This window comes from Scyliorhinus torazame, chromosome 14 (assembly GCF_047496885.1).
Source record: "Scyliorhinus torazame isolate Kashiwa2021f chromosome 14, sScyTor2.1, whole genome shotgun sequence".
In the NCBI taxonomy this organism is placed as follows: Eukaryota; Metazoa; Chordata; class Chondrichthyes; order Carcharhiniformes; family Scyliorhinidae; genus Scyliorhinus; species Scyliorhinus torazame.
This window is the reverse complement of record NC_092720.1, coordinates 217,261,626-217,275,965: the sequence shown is the minus strand read 5'-3', so window position 1 is coordinate 217,275,965 and position 14,340 is coordinate 217,261,626. Positions and strand designations below refer to the sequence as shown.

Sequence of the window (14,340 nt, the reverse complement as noted above, 5' to 3'; positions counted from 1 at the left end):
ATGTCCATAGATCTCTGAAATTTGCCACCCAAGTGCATAGAGCCGTGAAGAAAGCCTACAGTGTGTTAGCATTTATTAACAGGGGGATTGAATTTAAGAGCTGTGAGGTTATGCTGCAACTGTACAAGACCTTGGTTAGACCACATTTGGAGTATTGTGTGCAGTTCTGGTCACCTCATTATAGGAAGGATGTGGAAGCATTGGAAAGGGTGCAAAGGAAATTTACCAGGATGCTGCCTGGATTGGAGGGTAGGTCTTATGGGGAAAGGTTGAGGGAGCTAGGGTTTTTCTCATTGGAGCGGAGGAGGATGAGAGGTGACTTAATTGAGGTTTATAAGATGATGAGAGGGATAGATAGAGTGGACGTTCAGCGACTTTTTCCTCGGGTGGATGTAGCTGTTACAAGGGGGCATAACTATAAGGTTCATGGTGGAATATATAGGAGGGATGTCAGAGGTAGGTTCTTTACTCAGAGAATGGTTGGGGCGTGGAACGCACTCCCAGCTATGGTAGTGGAGTCGGACACTTTAGGAACTTTCAAGCGGTTATTGGATAGGCACATGGAGTGCACTAGAATGATTGGGAGTAGGTTGATTTGACCTTAGTTTCAGACTAGTTCGGCACAGCATCGTGGGCCGAATGGCCGGTACTGTGCTGTACAGTTCTGTGTTCAATGAAACACACCTCCGCTTCCCGCTGCATGGAAACAGCTTCTTCCCTGTTTACTTTGGGCGGTTGGAGAGGTGATGGCGGTAGAGTAGTCACGTCACTGGACCGGTAATCCAGTAGCCCCAGGCGAATGCTCTGGAAACACGGGTTCGAACCACGGCAGCAGGCGGAATAGAAATTTAATAACATCTGGAATTCAAAACTGAAAACTGCTCGACAGACTCAGCAGCTCGGGCAGCATCTGTGGCGAGAGAGACAACAAGAGTGCATGAACGGACTTGAAATTAACTCTGCATCTCTCTTCACAGGTGCTGCCAGATGTGGTGAGTTTCTTTTTCAGCATTTTCCTGTTTTTATTCCATATTTCCAGCGTCTGCAGTATTTTAGTAAAGTCCAGTGTCGGAAAACTCAGCTCAGTAACGGTGACCACGGGAACTATTGTCCATTGGGAAAGAAACACAGCCGGTTCACTAATGTCCTTTAGGGAAGGAAATCTGCCGTCCTTACCTGGTCTGGCCAACATGTGTCTCCAGACCCACAGCAATGTGGGTGACTCTTGACTGGCCTCAGGAATGACCTAACAAGCCCACTCCGTTCAAGGGTAATTAGTGATGGGTAACAAATGCTGGCCCAGGGAGCAACGCTCACACCCCCACGAATGAATATTTTTAAAACCCCACTAAACTGGGGCCAGCTGAACTGATGATAATATGCTGCCCACTTCCCCAGCACACCCTGGGCGGGATTCTCTGAAATGGAGGCAGAGTGTTCGCGCCGTCGTGACACCGTCGAGGTTCACAAAGGCGCGAAACGGCCCCTATCCTGACCGATTCAGGGCCCGATAGTGGGCTAGGAGCGGGGCCGCGTCATTTACACGCACCAGGCCTTGTCGCCGCGTCAAGGCGGCGCCGCATACATGACGCGGTCGGCGCCGCATAACTGGCGTCACCCGCGCATGCGTGGTTGCCGTCCTCTCCGAGTCCGCCCCGCAAGAAGGTGTCAGGCGGATCTTGCGGGGCTGCGGAAGAAAGGAGGTCCTCCTTCAGAGAGGACGGCCCGACGATCAGTGGGCACCGATCGCGGGTGGCACCCCACTCGAGGCCCCCACCCCCGGTGCAGGATCCCTCCTCCCCCCCCCCACCTCAGCGTTCCCGCGCTGTTCCCGCCGGCAGCGACCAGGTGTGGACGGCGCCGGGGGGGAACCCGCCGTTTTGGGCTGGCCGCTCGGCCCATCCGGGCCTGAGAATAGCGGGGGTGCCGGAGAATCGCCATTTTGGGTGTCTCCCGCGATTCTCCGGCCTGCGCCGCGCGGAACTCGACGGGACCGTTCTCGCCGCTTGGGAGAATCGCGGGAGGGCGTCGGACCGACTGCGCGGGAAAATCTGGCGACCCAGGCGATTCTCCCAACCTGCTTGGGAGCGGAGAACCCGCCCCTGTGTTTATCCAAGGATGTAGTTGTGATTGACGGCACATTTCCTTCCCTCAAGGACATTAGTGACCCAGATGGGTTTTTAAACAATTGATGAGGGCGTCATGACTGTTTTTTAAATTTCCAGATTTTATTAATTGAATTTTAATTCCACCAGGTGCCATGCTGGGGATTGAACCCATGTTTCCCAGAGCCTGACCCTGGGCCTCTTGGATTACTGGTCCAGTGACATTACCACTGCATTCCCCCCCCCCCCCCCCCCCCCCCCCCTCCCCACCGTGTCATGTTATTGCCCGAGGAGTAATTATTGAACCGGACACCAGGGATAACTAAATCCCCCGTGATCCTTCAAAAGAAGCATTGGGATTGTCCGTGTGATAAGGCAGGTGAGGCCTCAGTTTAACAAAACATGGCATGTCCGACAGCACAGAACTCCCACAGCACTCCATCAAACACTTGGCCAAGAGCTCGGTTTTAAGCTGTGTCTTATAGGAGTGCATTCCGGAGATAGGATGGGGTTGGCTGAATGCAGGGCTGCCAATGGTGGGGGATGTGCTGGCACAGTGGTTAGCACTGCTGCCTCACGGCACCAGAGATCAGGGTTCAATTCCGGCCTTGGGTCACTGCCTGCGCGGAGTTTGCACGTTCTCCCCGTGTCTGCGTGTGTTTCCGCCGGGTGCTCTGGTTTCATCTCACAATCCAAAAATGTGCAGGTTAGCTGGATTGGCCGTGATAAATTGCCCCTTAGTGTCCAGGGATGTGCGGGTTAGATGGGGTTTCAGGGATAGGGCAGGCGCTTAGTTAGGATGCTCTTTCGGAAGGTCAGTGCAGACTCGATGGGTTGAATAACCTCCTTCTGCACAGTAATGAGCCTATTCTATGTGTGATTGGTCAAGAGTTGGAGGAACCCATGAGCTATATGGCCGGAAATATTGCTAAAGGTGGTTAGTCAAGTTTTTACTTTCAGGACAATTGAATTGCATCTCAAAATATGAAACCTTAATATTAGAGTGACCCATTCAGAAGTAGAATCAATAGTATCCGTACAGTGCAGAAGGAGGCCATCCAGTCCATGGAGTCTGCACTGACCTTCTGAAAGAGAACCCTGCCCAGGCCAAGCCCTGCCCTATCCCCATAACCCAATGCATTGATCATGGCCAATCCACCTAGCCTGCACACCTTTGGACACTAAGAGGCAATTCAGCATGGCCAATCCACTTAGCCTGCACATCTTTGGACACTAAGAGGCAATTCAGCATGGCCAATCCACCTAACCTGCACATCTTTGGACACTAAGAGGCAATTCAGCATGGCCAATCCACCTAACCTGCACATCTCTGGACACTAAGAGGCAATTCAGCATGGCCAATCCACCTAAGCCTTACATCTTTGGACAGGTAATGCCAGGGGGCGCTTCTTGAAATGAAAAAATGAAATGAAAATCGCTTATTGTCACAAGAAGGCTTCAAATGAAGTTACTATGAAAAGCCCCTAGTCGCCACATTTCGGCGCCTGTTCGGGGAGGCTGGTACGGGAATTGAACCGTGCTGCTGGCCTGCCTTGGTTTGCTTTCAAAGCCAGCGATTTAGCCCTGTGCTAAACCAGCCCCTGTGGGGGAAGGGGGAGTGGGGTGGGGGGGGGGGGGGGGGGGGTGGATATAAAATCTGGAACTCTCTCCGCTTTCCCTCGCCAAAAGAGGTTGTAACGACTATGGGGGGGGGGGGGGGGGGGGGGGTGGATATAAAATCTGGAACTCTCTCCGCTTTCCCTCACCAAAAGAGGTTGTAACGACTATGGGGGGGGGGGGGGGGTGGATATAAAATCTGGAACTCTCTCCGCTTTCCCTCGCCAAAAGAGGTTGTAACGACTATGGGGGGGGGGGGGGGGATATTTGGGAAGGATGTTGGAGGTTAAAGAATTCAAGGTGGTTGGATGGAGTTAAGATTACAGATCAACCGTGTTAACTGAGTGGGGAGGCCAAATGACATTATCTTGTTTCTGTGTTTCAAAAGTGCTTCTGACACGATTGGGTACACGGTTTGGGGTGTACAACTGCACCTTCCCCCCCTCCCCATCATGTAAGATGCCGGAACTAAATTGCCCCTTTTCTTGGTTTTGTTTTAGGACCAAGTTGACCAAGAGATGAGGTGGGTGCTGTCATGTACAGAGACTCTTATGCAGCCTGACAAGTCCCGTTGTTCTCGCTTCCACTGTGTAAACGCTGATGTTCTCTGTTATCAGTGAGGACACCGGGCTTCTGCTGGCCTCCGATCGTTTGCCGATGGGAATATTCCAAGGACCTCTGCAGTATGCTGCCTGGAAGGAAATGGCTGATTGCATCAGCCCAGGTGAGGAGTTTAGTCCATGCACTCTCCGTCCCCCCCACCCCCTCTTTAACCACTCAAAATCTCATCCGCTTCAGAGAACGGTCAAAAGAAAAACAGGAAAACCTTCAACCGTGTGTGTGTGAGCAACATTGTGTCCCATTGAATGTATCTATCAGGCTGTCACATGGAGGCATTGACCACAATGTCCTCGCAACATTGCCATTGAAAGCAGCTCGCTGGCCCCCAAGGTTAAAGGGTTTGCGTTAAACTCTTAAACACAGCTGGAAGGAGTTCCACAAATAAGCATTGTTCAGGAACAAATCCACTACATTGTTACACACCGACGAAACCACTTGTTCTTCGGATGTAGCTAAACATGGTTACAGTGCGAGGGCAGATGAAGCAAGTGGGGTTTTTGTGACCGCAAGCTTCAACGTTTGCCCTGAAAGCTCGAAGGACAGGTTAAGGAGAGAGAGTTGCTTTGAAGTTTGGAGGCTGTTTAAAATCCCATTCTGCTGGTGTGCAGTTCCAGTTGTCAGTCCTTTGGGAGTACACCACCTGTCTGCTGCTGAAAACACAAGACATTTTTTTGTCAAAGCGTTTCACCTCACACCCATCAGGACAATTCGCAAGAATAGAAACGTAGGCCGTAACTCTCCGTTTGTTGCGATTCATCATTCCCTCCGGTAACGCAGCCCTGCCACCTGGATTGGGCATAGTCATAGAATCATAGAATTTACAGTGCAGAAGGAGGCCATTCGGCCCATCGAGTCTGCTCTTGGAAAGTGCACCCTACCCAAGTACACACCTCCACCCCATCCCCATAACCCAGTAACCCCAGCCAACACTCAGGGCGATTTTGGACAATAAGGGCAATTTATCATGGCCAATCCACCTAACCTGCACGTCTTTGGACTGTGGGAGAAAACCGGAGCACCCGGAGGAAACCCACGCAGACACGGGGAGAACGTGCAGACTCCGCACAGACAGTGACCCAATCGAACCTGGGACCCTGGAGCTGTGAAGCAGTTGTGCTATCCACAATGCTACCGTGCTGCCACATTATGTGGGCACATTATATACCCACACATTATATAGTGTGGGGTGGTTACAATGCGAAATCCACACTGACAACCGGCGGGATGATAGAATCCTGGCAGCAGCGAATGGAGCGCGGCCAAGAACCATGCAGCCGGTGGATCGGAGAATCCCGCCACTCTGCCCTTCGAGCCTGCCCCGCCATTCAACCTGAATCATGTCTGATCATCTATCTCAGCACCATACTCCAGCACTCTCCCCCGATACCTACAGAGTGTAATAATCCATCTATTTCCTTCTTAAATGTGTTCAGTGACTTGGCCTCCGCAGCCTTCTGTGGCCGAGAATTCCGCAGATTCACCATCCTCTGACAGAAGAAATTTCTCCTCATCTCAGTCCTAAATGGTCGACTCCATATCCTGAGACTGTGACCCTTGTTCTAGACTCCCCCAGCCCCAGCCAGAGGAAACATCAGGGGCGGGATTCTCCCCTACCCGGCGGGGCGGGGGGTTCCGGGTTAATGGAGTGGCGGGAACCACTCCGGCGTCGGGCTGCCCCAAAGGTGCAGAAGTCTCCGCATCTTGAGGGGCCAAGCCTTCACCTTCAGGGGCTAGTCCCGCGCCGGAGTGGTATCCGCTCTGCCAGCTAGCGGGAAAGGCCTTTGGCGCCATGCCAGCCGGCGCCGAAAGGTCTTCGCCAGGCAACACATGCGCGGGAACGTCAGTGGCTGCTGACGTCATCCCCGCGCATGCGCAGGGGAGGGGGTCTCTTCCGCCTCCGCCATAGTGAAGACCATGGCGAAGGCGGAAGAAAAAGAGTGGCCCCTCGGCACAGGCCCGCCCGCGGATCGGTGGGCCCTGATCGCGGGCCAGGCCACCGTGGGGGCACCCCCAGGGCCAGATCGCCCCGCGCCCCCCCCCAGGACCCCAGAGCCTGCCCACGCCACCTTGCCCCGCCGTTCAAAACGTGGTTTAATCCACGCTGGCGCGAGAGGGTTGACAGCGGCGGGACTTTGGCCCATCGCGGGCCGGAGAATCGGCGGGGGTGGGCCCGCTGACCGGCGTGGCACGATTCCCGCCCCCGCCGACCGGCACGGTGCAATTCCCACCCCCGCCGAATCTCTGGTGGCGGAGAATTCGGGACACGGCGGGGGCGGGATTCACACAAGCCCCCGGCGATTCTCCGACCCGGCACGGGGTCGGAGAATCGCGCCCCCTCTCTGCATCCAGTCTGTCCAGCCCTGTCAGAATTTTATACATTTTATTGAGATCCCCTCTCATTCTTCTAAACTCCTGGCCCAGTTAACCAAATTTCTGCTCATATGACGATCCTACCATCCCAGGAATCAGTCTGGTGAACATTCACTGCACTCCCTCTATGGCAAATATATCCTTTCTTAGATATAGAGGCGAAACTGCACACAATATTGCAAGTATGGTCTCACCCAGGCCCTGTACAGCTGTAGTACGATATCCCTGCTTCTGTACTTAAGTCCTCTTTCAATGAAGGTCAACATACCATTTCCTTCCGAACTGCTTTCTGCACCTGAAAGTGTGCCGTCAGTGCCTGGTGTACAAAAACACGATCACCGTTTAAGCAATACTCTGCCACCTGTTTCTCCATCTGAAGTGGATAAATTCACATTTTCCACGTTCTCCACATCTGGCACATATTTGCCCATTCACTCAATCTGCCTCAATCACTTTGAAGCTTCTTAACATCCTCCTCACCACTCACATTCCCACCAGATTTCATGTCATCAGCAAACTTGGAAATATTGGGCGGGATTCTCCGACCCCCCGCCGGGTCGGAGAATCGGCGGGGTGCGGCGTGAATCCCGCTCCTGCTGGAATTCGGCACCTGAGATTTGGCGGGGAGGGGGGGGGGAATCGCGCCGCGCCGGTCGGCGGCCGCTGGCAGCGGCCCTCCCGACGATTCTCTGGCCCGCGATGGGCCGAGTGGCCGCCCGTTTTTTTGCCGGTCCCGCTGGCGTATGTTCCGACAGGTTCTTACGGCGGGACCTGGTGGCGCGGGTGGCCTCCGGGGTCCTCAGGGGGATATGGCCCCAGGTGGTGCCCCCACGGTGGCCTGGCCCGCGATCGGGGCCCACCGATCCACGGGCGGGCCTGTGCCATGGGGGCACTCTTCTTCCGCACCGGCAGCTGTAGCGGTCAGCCATGGCCGGTGCAGAGACAAAGCCCTCTGTGCATGCGCCGGGATGACGCGAGCACGCTGGCGTTCCCTCGCATGCGGCAACTCGCGCTGGCCGGCGGAGGCCCTTCGGCGCCAGTTGGCATGGTGCCAAGTCCCTTCCCCGCCGGCTGGCGTGGCGCAAACCACTCCGCGGCCGGCCTAGCCCCTGAAGGTGCGGAGGATTTCGCACCTTTGGGGCGGCCCCGATGCTGGAGTGGTTCACGCCACTCCTTCCCGCCGGAGTTGCCCACCTCACCGATTACGGCAGAATCCCGCCCATTAAATTTGTTTCCCTCATCCAAGTCCTTGATGTTTGTTGTGAATAGCTGGGGACCAAGCACTGATGATTGTGGGACCCCACTTTTGAAAAAGACCTATTTATTCCTACTCTATGTTTCCTGTCTGCTAAAATGTTCTCGATTGATACCAATATATTATCCCCAATCAATTCAATTGTGCAATTTAATTTTGCGCTCTAACCTGTCATATGAGACTTCACCAAAAGCTTTCTGAAAACCTAAATATAGCCCATCCACTGGTTCACCCTTGTCTATTCTACTAGTTACATCCTCAAAAATTGATGGTGACTTTAACTTATCCCATTGATATTTTCGAAGTGTCCTGCTTTCCGCAAATTCAGATTAGATTCTAGCATATTCTCTATTACTGATAGGCAAACCGGTCTGTAATTCTCTGTTTTCCCCCTCCCTCTTTTTTAAATAACGGGGTTACATTTGAAACCCTCCAATCTGCTGGGACTATTCCTATATCTGCAGAATTTTGGAAGATGACAACCAACGCATCTACTATTTCCATGGCCACCTCCTTTACTACCCTGGGATGTGATACCCTGGTATCACACTTCAGTCCCATTAATTTCCCCAACTCTATTTTTCCACTAATACAAATTTCCTTCAGTTCCTTCTTCTCACAAGACCTTTGGTTCCTTCACATTTCTGGGAAGTTATTTGTGCCTTCCTCCGTGAAGACAGACCTAAGGTAACTGTTCAATTGTTGTGACATTTTCTTTTTCTCCATTATTTATTCTCCTGTTTCAGACTGTGAGGGACCTACATTTGTCTTCACTAGTCTTTTTCTTTTTCTACACTTACAGATGTTTTTGCAACCCGTTTTTATGTTGCATGCAAGTTTGTTCTCTTACTCTATTCTTCCCTTCTTAATCGATCTCTTTGCCAAATACTGAACTTCTCCCAATCCTCAGATTTGCAACTTTCTCCAGCATCTTTATCCGACTCCTTGTTGGATCTAATACTAGCCTTCATTTTGTTCACCATGACTGGGCCGTTTTTCTTGCTGTGTTTTGCTACCAGAACAAAATGAGTGGCAAGTGTAAAAGGAACAAAAGCCAGAAGTTTAAACTCCGGGATTGGAATGGGATTGACCATAATTTTACACTCGGAGATTGGGAATGGGATTGACCAGAATTTTACACCCAGGGATTGGGAATGGGATTGACCATAATTTTACACTCGGGGATTGGGAATGGGATTGACCAGAATTTTACACCCAGGGATTGGGAATGGGATTGACCAGAATTTTACACTTGGGGATTCGGAATGGGATTGACCAGTCCGAATGTAATATTTTGCCAAATGACACTGGCCGTTCTTCCCGACATCATGGAGCAGGGGATCGGCGGGTGAGCACGCGAATCGGATGTGTGTGCGCCGGCAATCAAGCAGCCAATTTAAATTAAGTAAACAGCAATTGACTGGGATTTTGCAGCCACCTGTCTGCCTTCCTGTTCGTTGGTTGGCGATAAGCCTAGCAGCCTTTATGTTTAAGCTGCAACCTCTGTCCAGGGAGGGGCGGACGCCCGGGGCTCAAATAATAATAATCTTTATTATTGTCACAAGTATGTGGAAACCTGTATCCTAGGCCAGGGAGCCGACACCCTTGGGAAAGGAGTCTCACTTCCTGCACCACCACCACCCCTCCTCCACTCCCATCCAGAAGTGAATTGCCGGTCAGGATTTTTCACCCGTTGGGCTTGTGCACTGGTGGGCCTGGAAGCTGGCGCCAATCGCGCTCCCGGACACGGTCAGCCCCCAAGCACGATTCCCCATTCGCTGGCTGATCATTGGATATGAAGCAGTCACTGTGAAAGGCTGAGCACCATCAGGGACGGTTCCAATGTGCGCTCTCGGGGGGGGATGAGGGGGGGGCGGGGTGGGGGGGCGGGGAGGGGGCAGCCACAGTGGAGCTGACTCAGGGAGCTGCTAACTGGAGAAAAAGCAATAGCAAAGGAAAAACAACGCAAGAGTGTCGAGGCAGCACAACCAAGCTCGGACCTCAGTGCCCAGACACATTTGCTTTATCTTATTCCCGCTTGGGTCACTGTCTTTGCAGAGTCTGCATGTTCTCCCTTTGTCAACGTGGATTTCCTCCAGTTTCCTCCCACAAGTCCCGAAAGACGTGCTGTTCGGTGAATTGGACATTCTAAATTCTCCCTCAGTGTACCCGAACAGGAGCCGGAATGTGGCGACTAGGGGCTTTTCACAGTAACGTCATCGCAGTGTTAATGTAAGCCTACTTGTACATCGATGCATAAGAAATGCCTTCGAGTGTTTTGGGGATATAAGTAATAGGGTAGATGAAGGGGGACCAGTAGAGTAGTATACCCATATTTCCAAAATACATTCAATAAGGTGTCACACCAAAAGGTTAATGGGCAAGTTTAAGGTTCATGACAGTGGATGGCCGGGGATTGACTACCAGACAGGAAGCGAAGGGTTGACATAAATGGGGCATTCTCAAGTTGGCAGGCAGTGAATGTTGGAGGGTAGCAGGAATCAGTGCAGGGGCCTCGGCTATTTCCATTCTATATTAACGACTCAAGCGAAGAGAGGAATCAATGTTTTCATCAACGTGGAAATGTAAACTGTGGGGAGGACACAGAGAGGCTGCAAAGAGATATCGACAAGTTAGGTGAGACGGCAACAAGATGGCAGGGAAGCACAATGTGGAAAGTGTGAGGTGATGCACTTTAGTAATAAGAATAGAAAGGGAAAATGCTTTTAAGAGGCTGTAAATGTTGATAAAGGCGGAGAGCACAGTCTCATGATAAGAGGCCAATCATTTTGGGCTGGGGTGAGGAGAAATTACTTCAGAGGGTTGTGAATGTTTGGAATTGTCTACCACAGAGGGTTTCAGATGCTCCATCGTCGAATACAGTTAAGGTTTGTGTGGTAGTACCAGGTATTGCAGTACCAGAGAGAGGAATAACCATTGGCTAGAGCGCGGGGTCTACCATTGGGCAATGTACATAGCCCCGCCCTGAGAGGCGGGGTATAAGAACCAGTGCCGTCCCCAGCAGCCTTCACTTCTGTAACTTCGCTGCTGGGTACAGTTCTATCTGATTAAAGCTGAATCGATATGACTCCTCGTGGTCTCGAGAGTATTGATTGTGCATCAGTTTGGATAGACAGGGCAGCACGGTGGCGCAGTGGTTAGCACTGCTGCCAATGGCGGTGAGGTCCCAGGTTCGTTCCCGGCTCTGGGTCACTGTCCGTGTGGAGTTTGCACATTCTGCCCGTGTCTGCGTGGGTTTCGCCCCCACAACCCAAAGATGTGCAGGCTAGGTGGATTGGCCACGCTAAATTGCCGTTTAATTGGAAAAAAAAATTGGGCACTCTAAAATTTATTGAAAAAAAAGGTTTGGTGGACAGATCTTTAGGCTCTCTGGGAATAAAGGAAAATCGGATGTGGGCGGGAAAATGGAGTTGAAGTCCAAGTCCATTACTGAATGGCATTGCAGGCTCGATGGGCCGAGTGGTCGATCCCTGCTGCTATTTCTTGTATTTCTGTGTGCGACCAGCGTTTGCCACAATAATGGGATATGGAAAGGTTGGACGGACACGGAATACCAGGATGCCTCGCACGAGGAATGGGCAACAAATGCTGATTCAGCTAGCGACTCCCACATCCCATAAATAACAAAAAATATAAAAGAGCTACAGCTGAAACCCGCCCACGGACCCTGCAAACCAGTCCGGAACCAGTTTACAAGTGTTGGTTGTCAACAAGTTAGGGCTGCCTGGTTGTGTGTATCAAAGGGGTGAGTGCGCAGTGCGTGATTGCAAACATACGCTGTCCCGCAGGTACATTTTGTAAAAATAACATTGCTCGGAGATGTTTAAGCATTGGTCTCAGCTCTTCCCAGACTAAAGAGGCAACAGCAAACTCTGAATCCATATGACATCCATACTGTTGGGCGTGTCATAATTATTTCTGTAATATATCTATGTTGCCAGCAGAGGGCATTGCTGCATTGCATGTTCGAAAACTGAACAAATCAGCATTTTGCAGATTTGCTAAAAATGGGAGTCTTTGAGATGGAAAGGGAATAGTTTCAACTCCAATCCACCCCAGCCGCGTGTTTCTCGGCGGCGGGTGATGGCACACTGTTCGCCAGTGGCGGGATTCTCTGCCCACACCGCTGACAAACCAGTGGGCAGGGGTGCGTTGCGACCGAGACCAGAGAATCACGTCGCCAGCGAACAGCCGGAGAATTCCGGGCATCATTAGAGCAATCGCTTTGTTGCTTTTTATAAACCTCCTACATTTGTTCCCTCACTGTCTCTGGTGCTTTTATTTGCACTGTGATCTCATGCTTTTAATAGGCTCCATCTACAAGCCACAGAGCAGGAGTGTGATGGAAAACTCTCCACTTGACTGGATAAGTGCAGCTCCAACAACACTCCAGAGGTTCGGCACCATTGCAGCAGCCCCGCTTGATTGGCACCCAATCCGCCAGCTTAAACATTCACTCCCTCCCCCTCCGATGGACAGTGGCAGCCGTGTGCACCATTGACAAGATTTGCTGCAGGAACTCACCGAGGTTCCTCAGGCAGCACCTTCCAAACCCACGGCCACCACCATCTAGAAGGACAAGAGCAGCAGATACCTGGGATCACCCCCACCTGGAGGTTCCCCTCCAATTCACTCCCCATCCTGACTGGGAAATATATCGGCCGTTCCTTCAGTGTCGCCGGGTCCAAATCCTGGTGCTCCCACCCTGATAGCACGGTGGGTGTACCTACACCTCAGGGACTGCAGCGGCTTCAAGAAGGCAGCTCAGCACCACCTTGTCAAGGGGCAATTAGGACAATAAATGCTGGTCTAGTCAGTGAGCCCACATCCCACGAAAGAATGCCTTTGAAGCCAGCGAACCGTCCTCTTGCACATGACAATGGTCCAATTTTGGGAAATGGTAACCTGTCTTTGTAAATACTGATGGGATTGGGAACAACAATGCTTTTATCGCAGCCCCCCCCCCCCACCCACCCACTCCCTCTGTACTTGCTTGAGGCCCATTTCATCTCAAACTGTTTTCAGTTCTGATAAAGTTTATCAACCAGAGACATTAATTGTTTCTCTCTCATTAGAGGTGGACCAGCAACTATTTTTTAAAATTTCAGATTTTGAACATCTGCAGTAATTTGGAATGTAAAGCGTGATCGTTAATGAGTAAACCCACTGAAAGAGTTTTGATAAATCGAATCTATAAAACACTTATTTTGTGAGTTACTTATTTATTATCTCCTTCTCCCTCTCTCCTTCCACCAGTTCCCGCCTCAGTGACCCTGAACCCACAGACGGCCCACACGTGGCTCCTCATATCGGAAGACCTGACCAGCGTCAGATATGCCAACAAGCAGCAACAGCTCTCCGACACTCCGGAGAGGTTCAACCCCTCCCTCTGCGTGCTGGGCTCGCAAGGCTTCACCATGGGGAGGCACTATTGGGAGGTGGCGGTGGGGGAGAGCAGCGAGTGGGACGTGGGAGTGGTGAAGGAATCTATCAACAGGAAGGGGGACATCACTGCCATTCCGCAGGCTGGATACTGGATCGTGTGGCTGAGGAACGGCAATGATTACAAGGCGGGCTCCCTGCCTCGCACCCGCCTCCAGCTGAGTGTCAGGCCCCGGAAGATAGGGGTGTACCTGGACTACGAGGGCGGGCAAGTGTCCTTCTACAACGCAGACAACATGTCCCACCTCCACACCTTCACTGACCTGTTCACGGAGAAACTTTACCCCTTCTTCAGTCCCTGCTTGAGTGGGCATGGGGAGAACTCAGAACCGCTAAAAATCTGCCAGTCCAAGTTTCATTGATGGCCAAGAGGTCAATCCCAATTATTCCCCCCACCCCCTGCACCCCTTCGAATCTCCCCTTTAATCCCCTCGACCCTTTCAGCACAGGCCAGAAATGGCTGAGCAGGAGGTGGAGATGGACATGGGTGGGGAAGGTAAATCTGATGCGATGGGGGTTCCACCTATTGGAGCCCCCACCCAGTATCCTGTGGAACCAATGGAGCCGGATGACAGGGGGGGGCTGTGGGAGGGAGGGGGAGAGGATCAAACGGTGGCAAGGTGCAAAACAGGCGGCGAATACGACCATTTGTTTATACTGCTCTGCCACCCTTGTCCAATTTCTCCTTCCACCGTCTTTCTTCATGTTGTCTCGATCTAATCTCCATCCCTCATCCCACTCCCCGACCACCCCCGCACCCCCCCCCGCCCCACACCCCACTCCTTCCACCTGTCTTTTCAAAGCAGCTTTGCCTCTTCTCTTTAGCAATCTCCCAACCTGACGCCGCGGTGACAAATTCAGACCCTTTGGCGGGAATTCTTCCGCCCATTGTGAACAACCGCTCACAAT

At 52.0% G+C, this 14,340-nt stretch overlaps 1 protein-coding gene across 1 annotated transcript in view; it reads left to right on the top strand.

The window, feature by feature from the left end:
* Positions 1-14,003, top strand: part of LOC140389160 (nuclear factor 7, brain-like) — a 60,858-nt gene extending 46,855 nt beyond the window's left edge. The window contains exons 4-6 of the mRNA XM_072473321.1: positions 4,223-4,245; positions 4,340-4,446; positions 13,246-14,003. Of these exons, the coding sequence (XP_072329422.1) occupies positions 4,223-4,245; positions 4,340-4,446; positions 13,246-13,793 (678 nt within the window). The 3' untranslated portion in view covers positions 13,794-14,003. The remainder of the gene's footprint in view (positions 1-4,222; positions 4,246-4,339; positions 4,447-13,245) is intronic.
* The last annotated feature ends 337 nt before the right edge of the window (positions 14,004-14,340 follow it).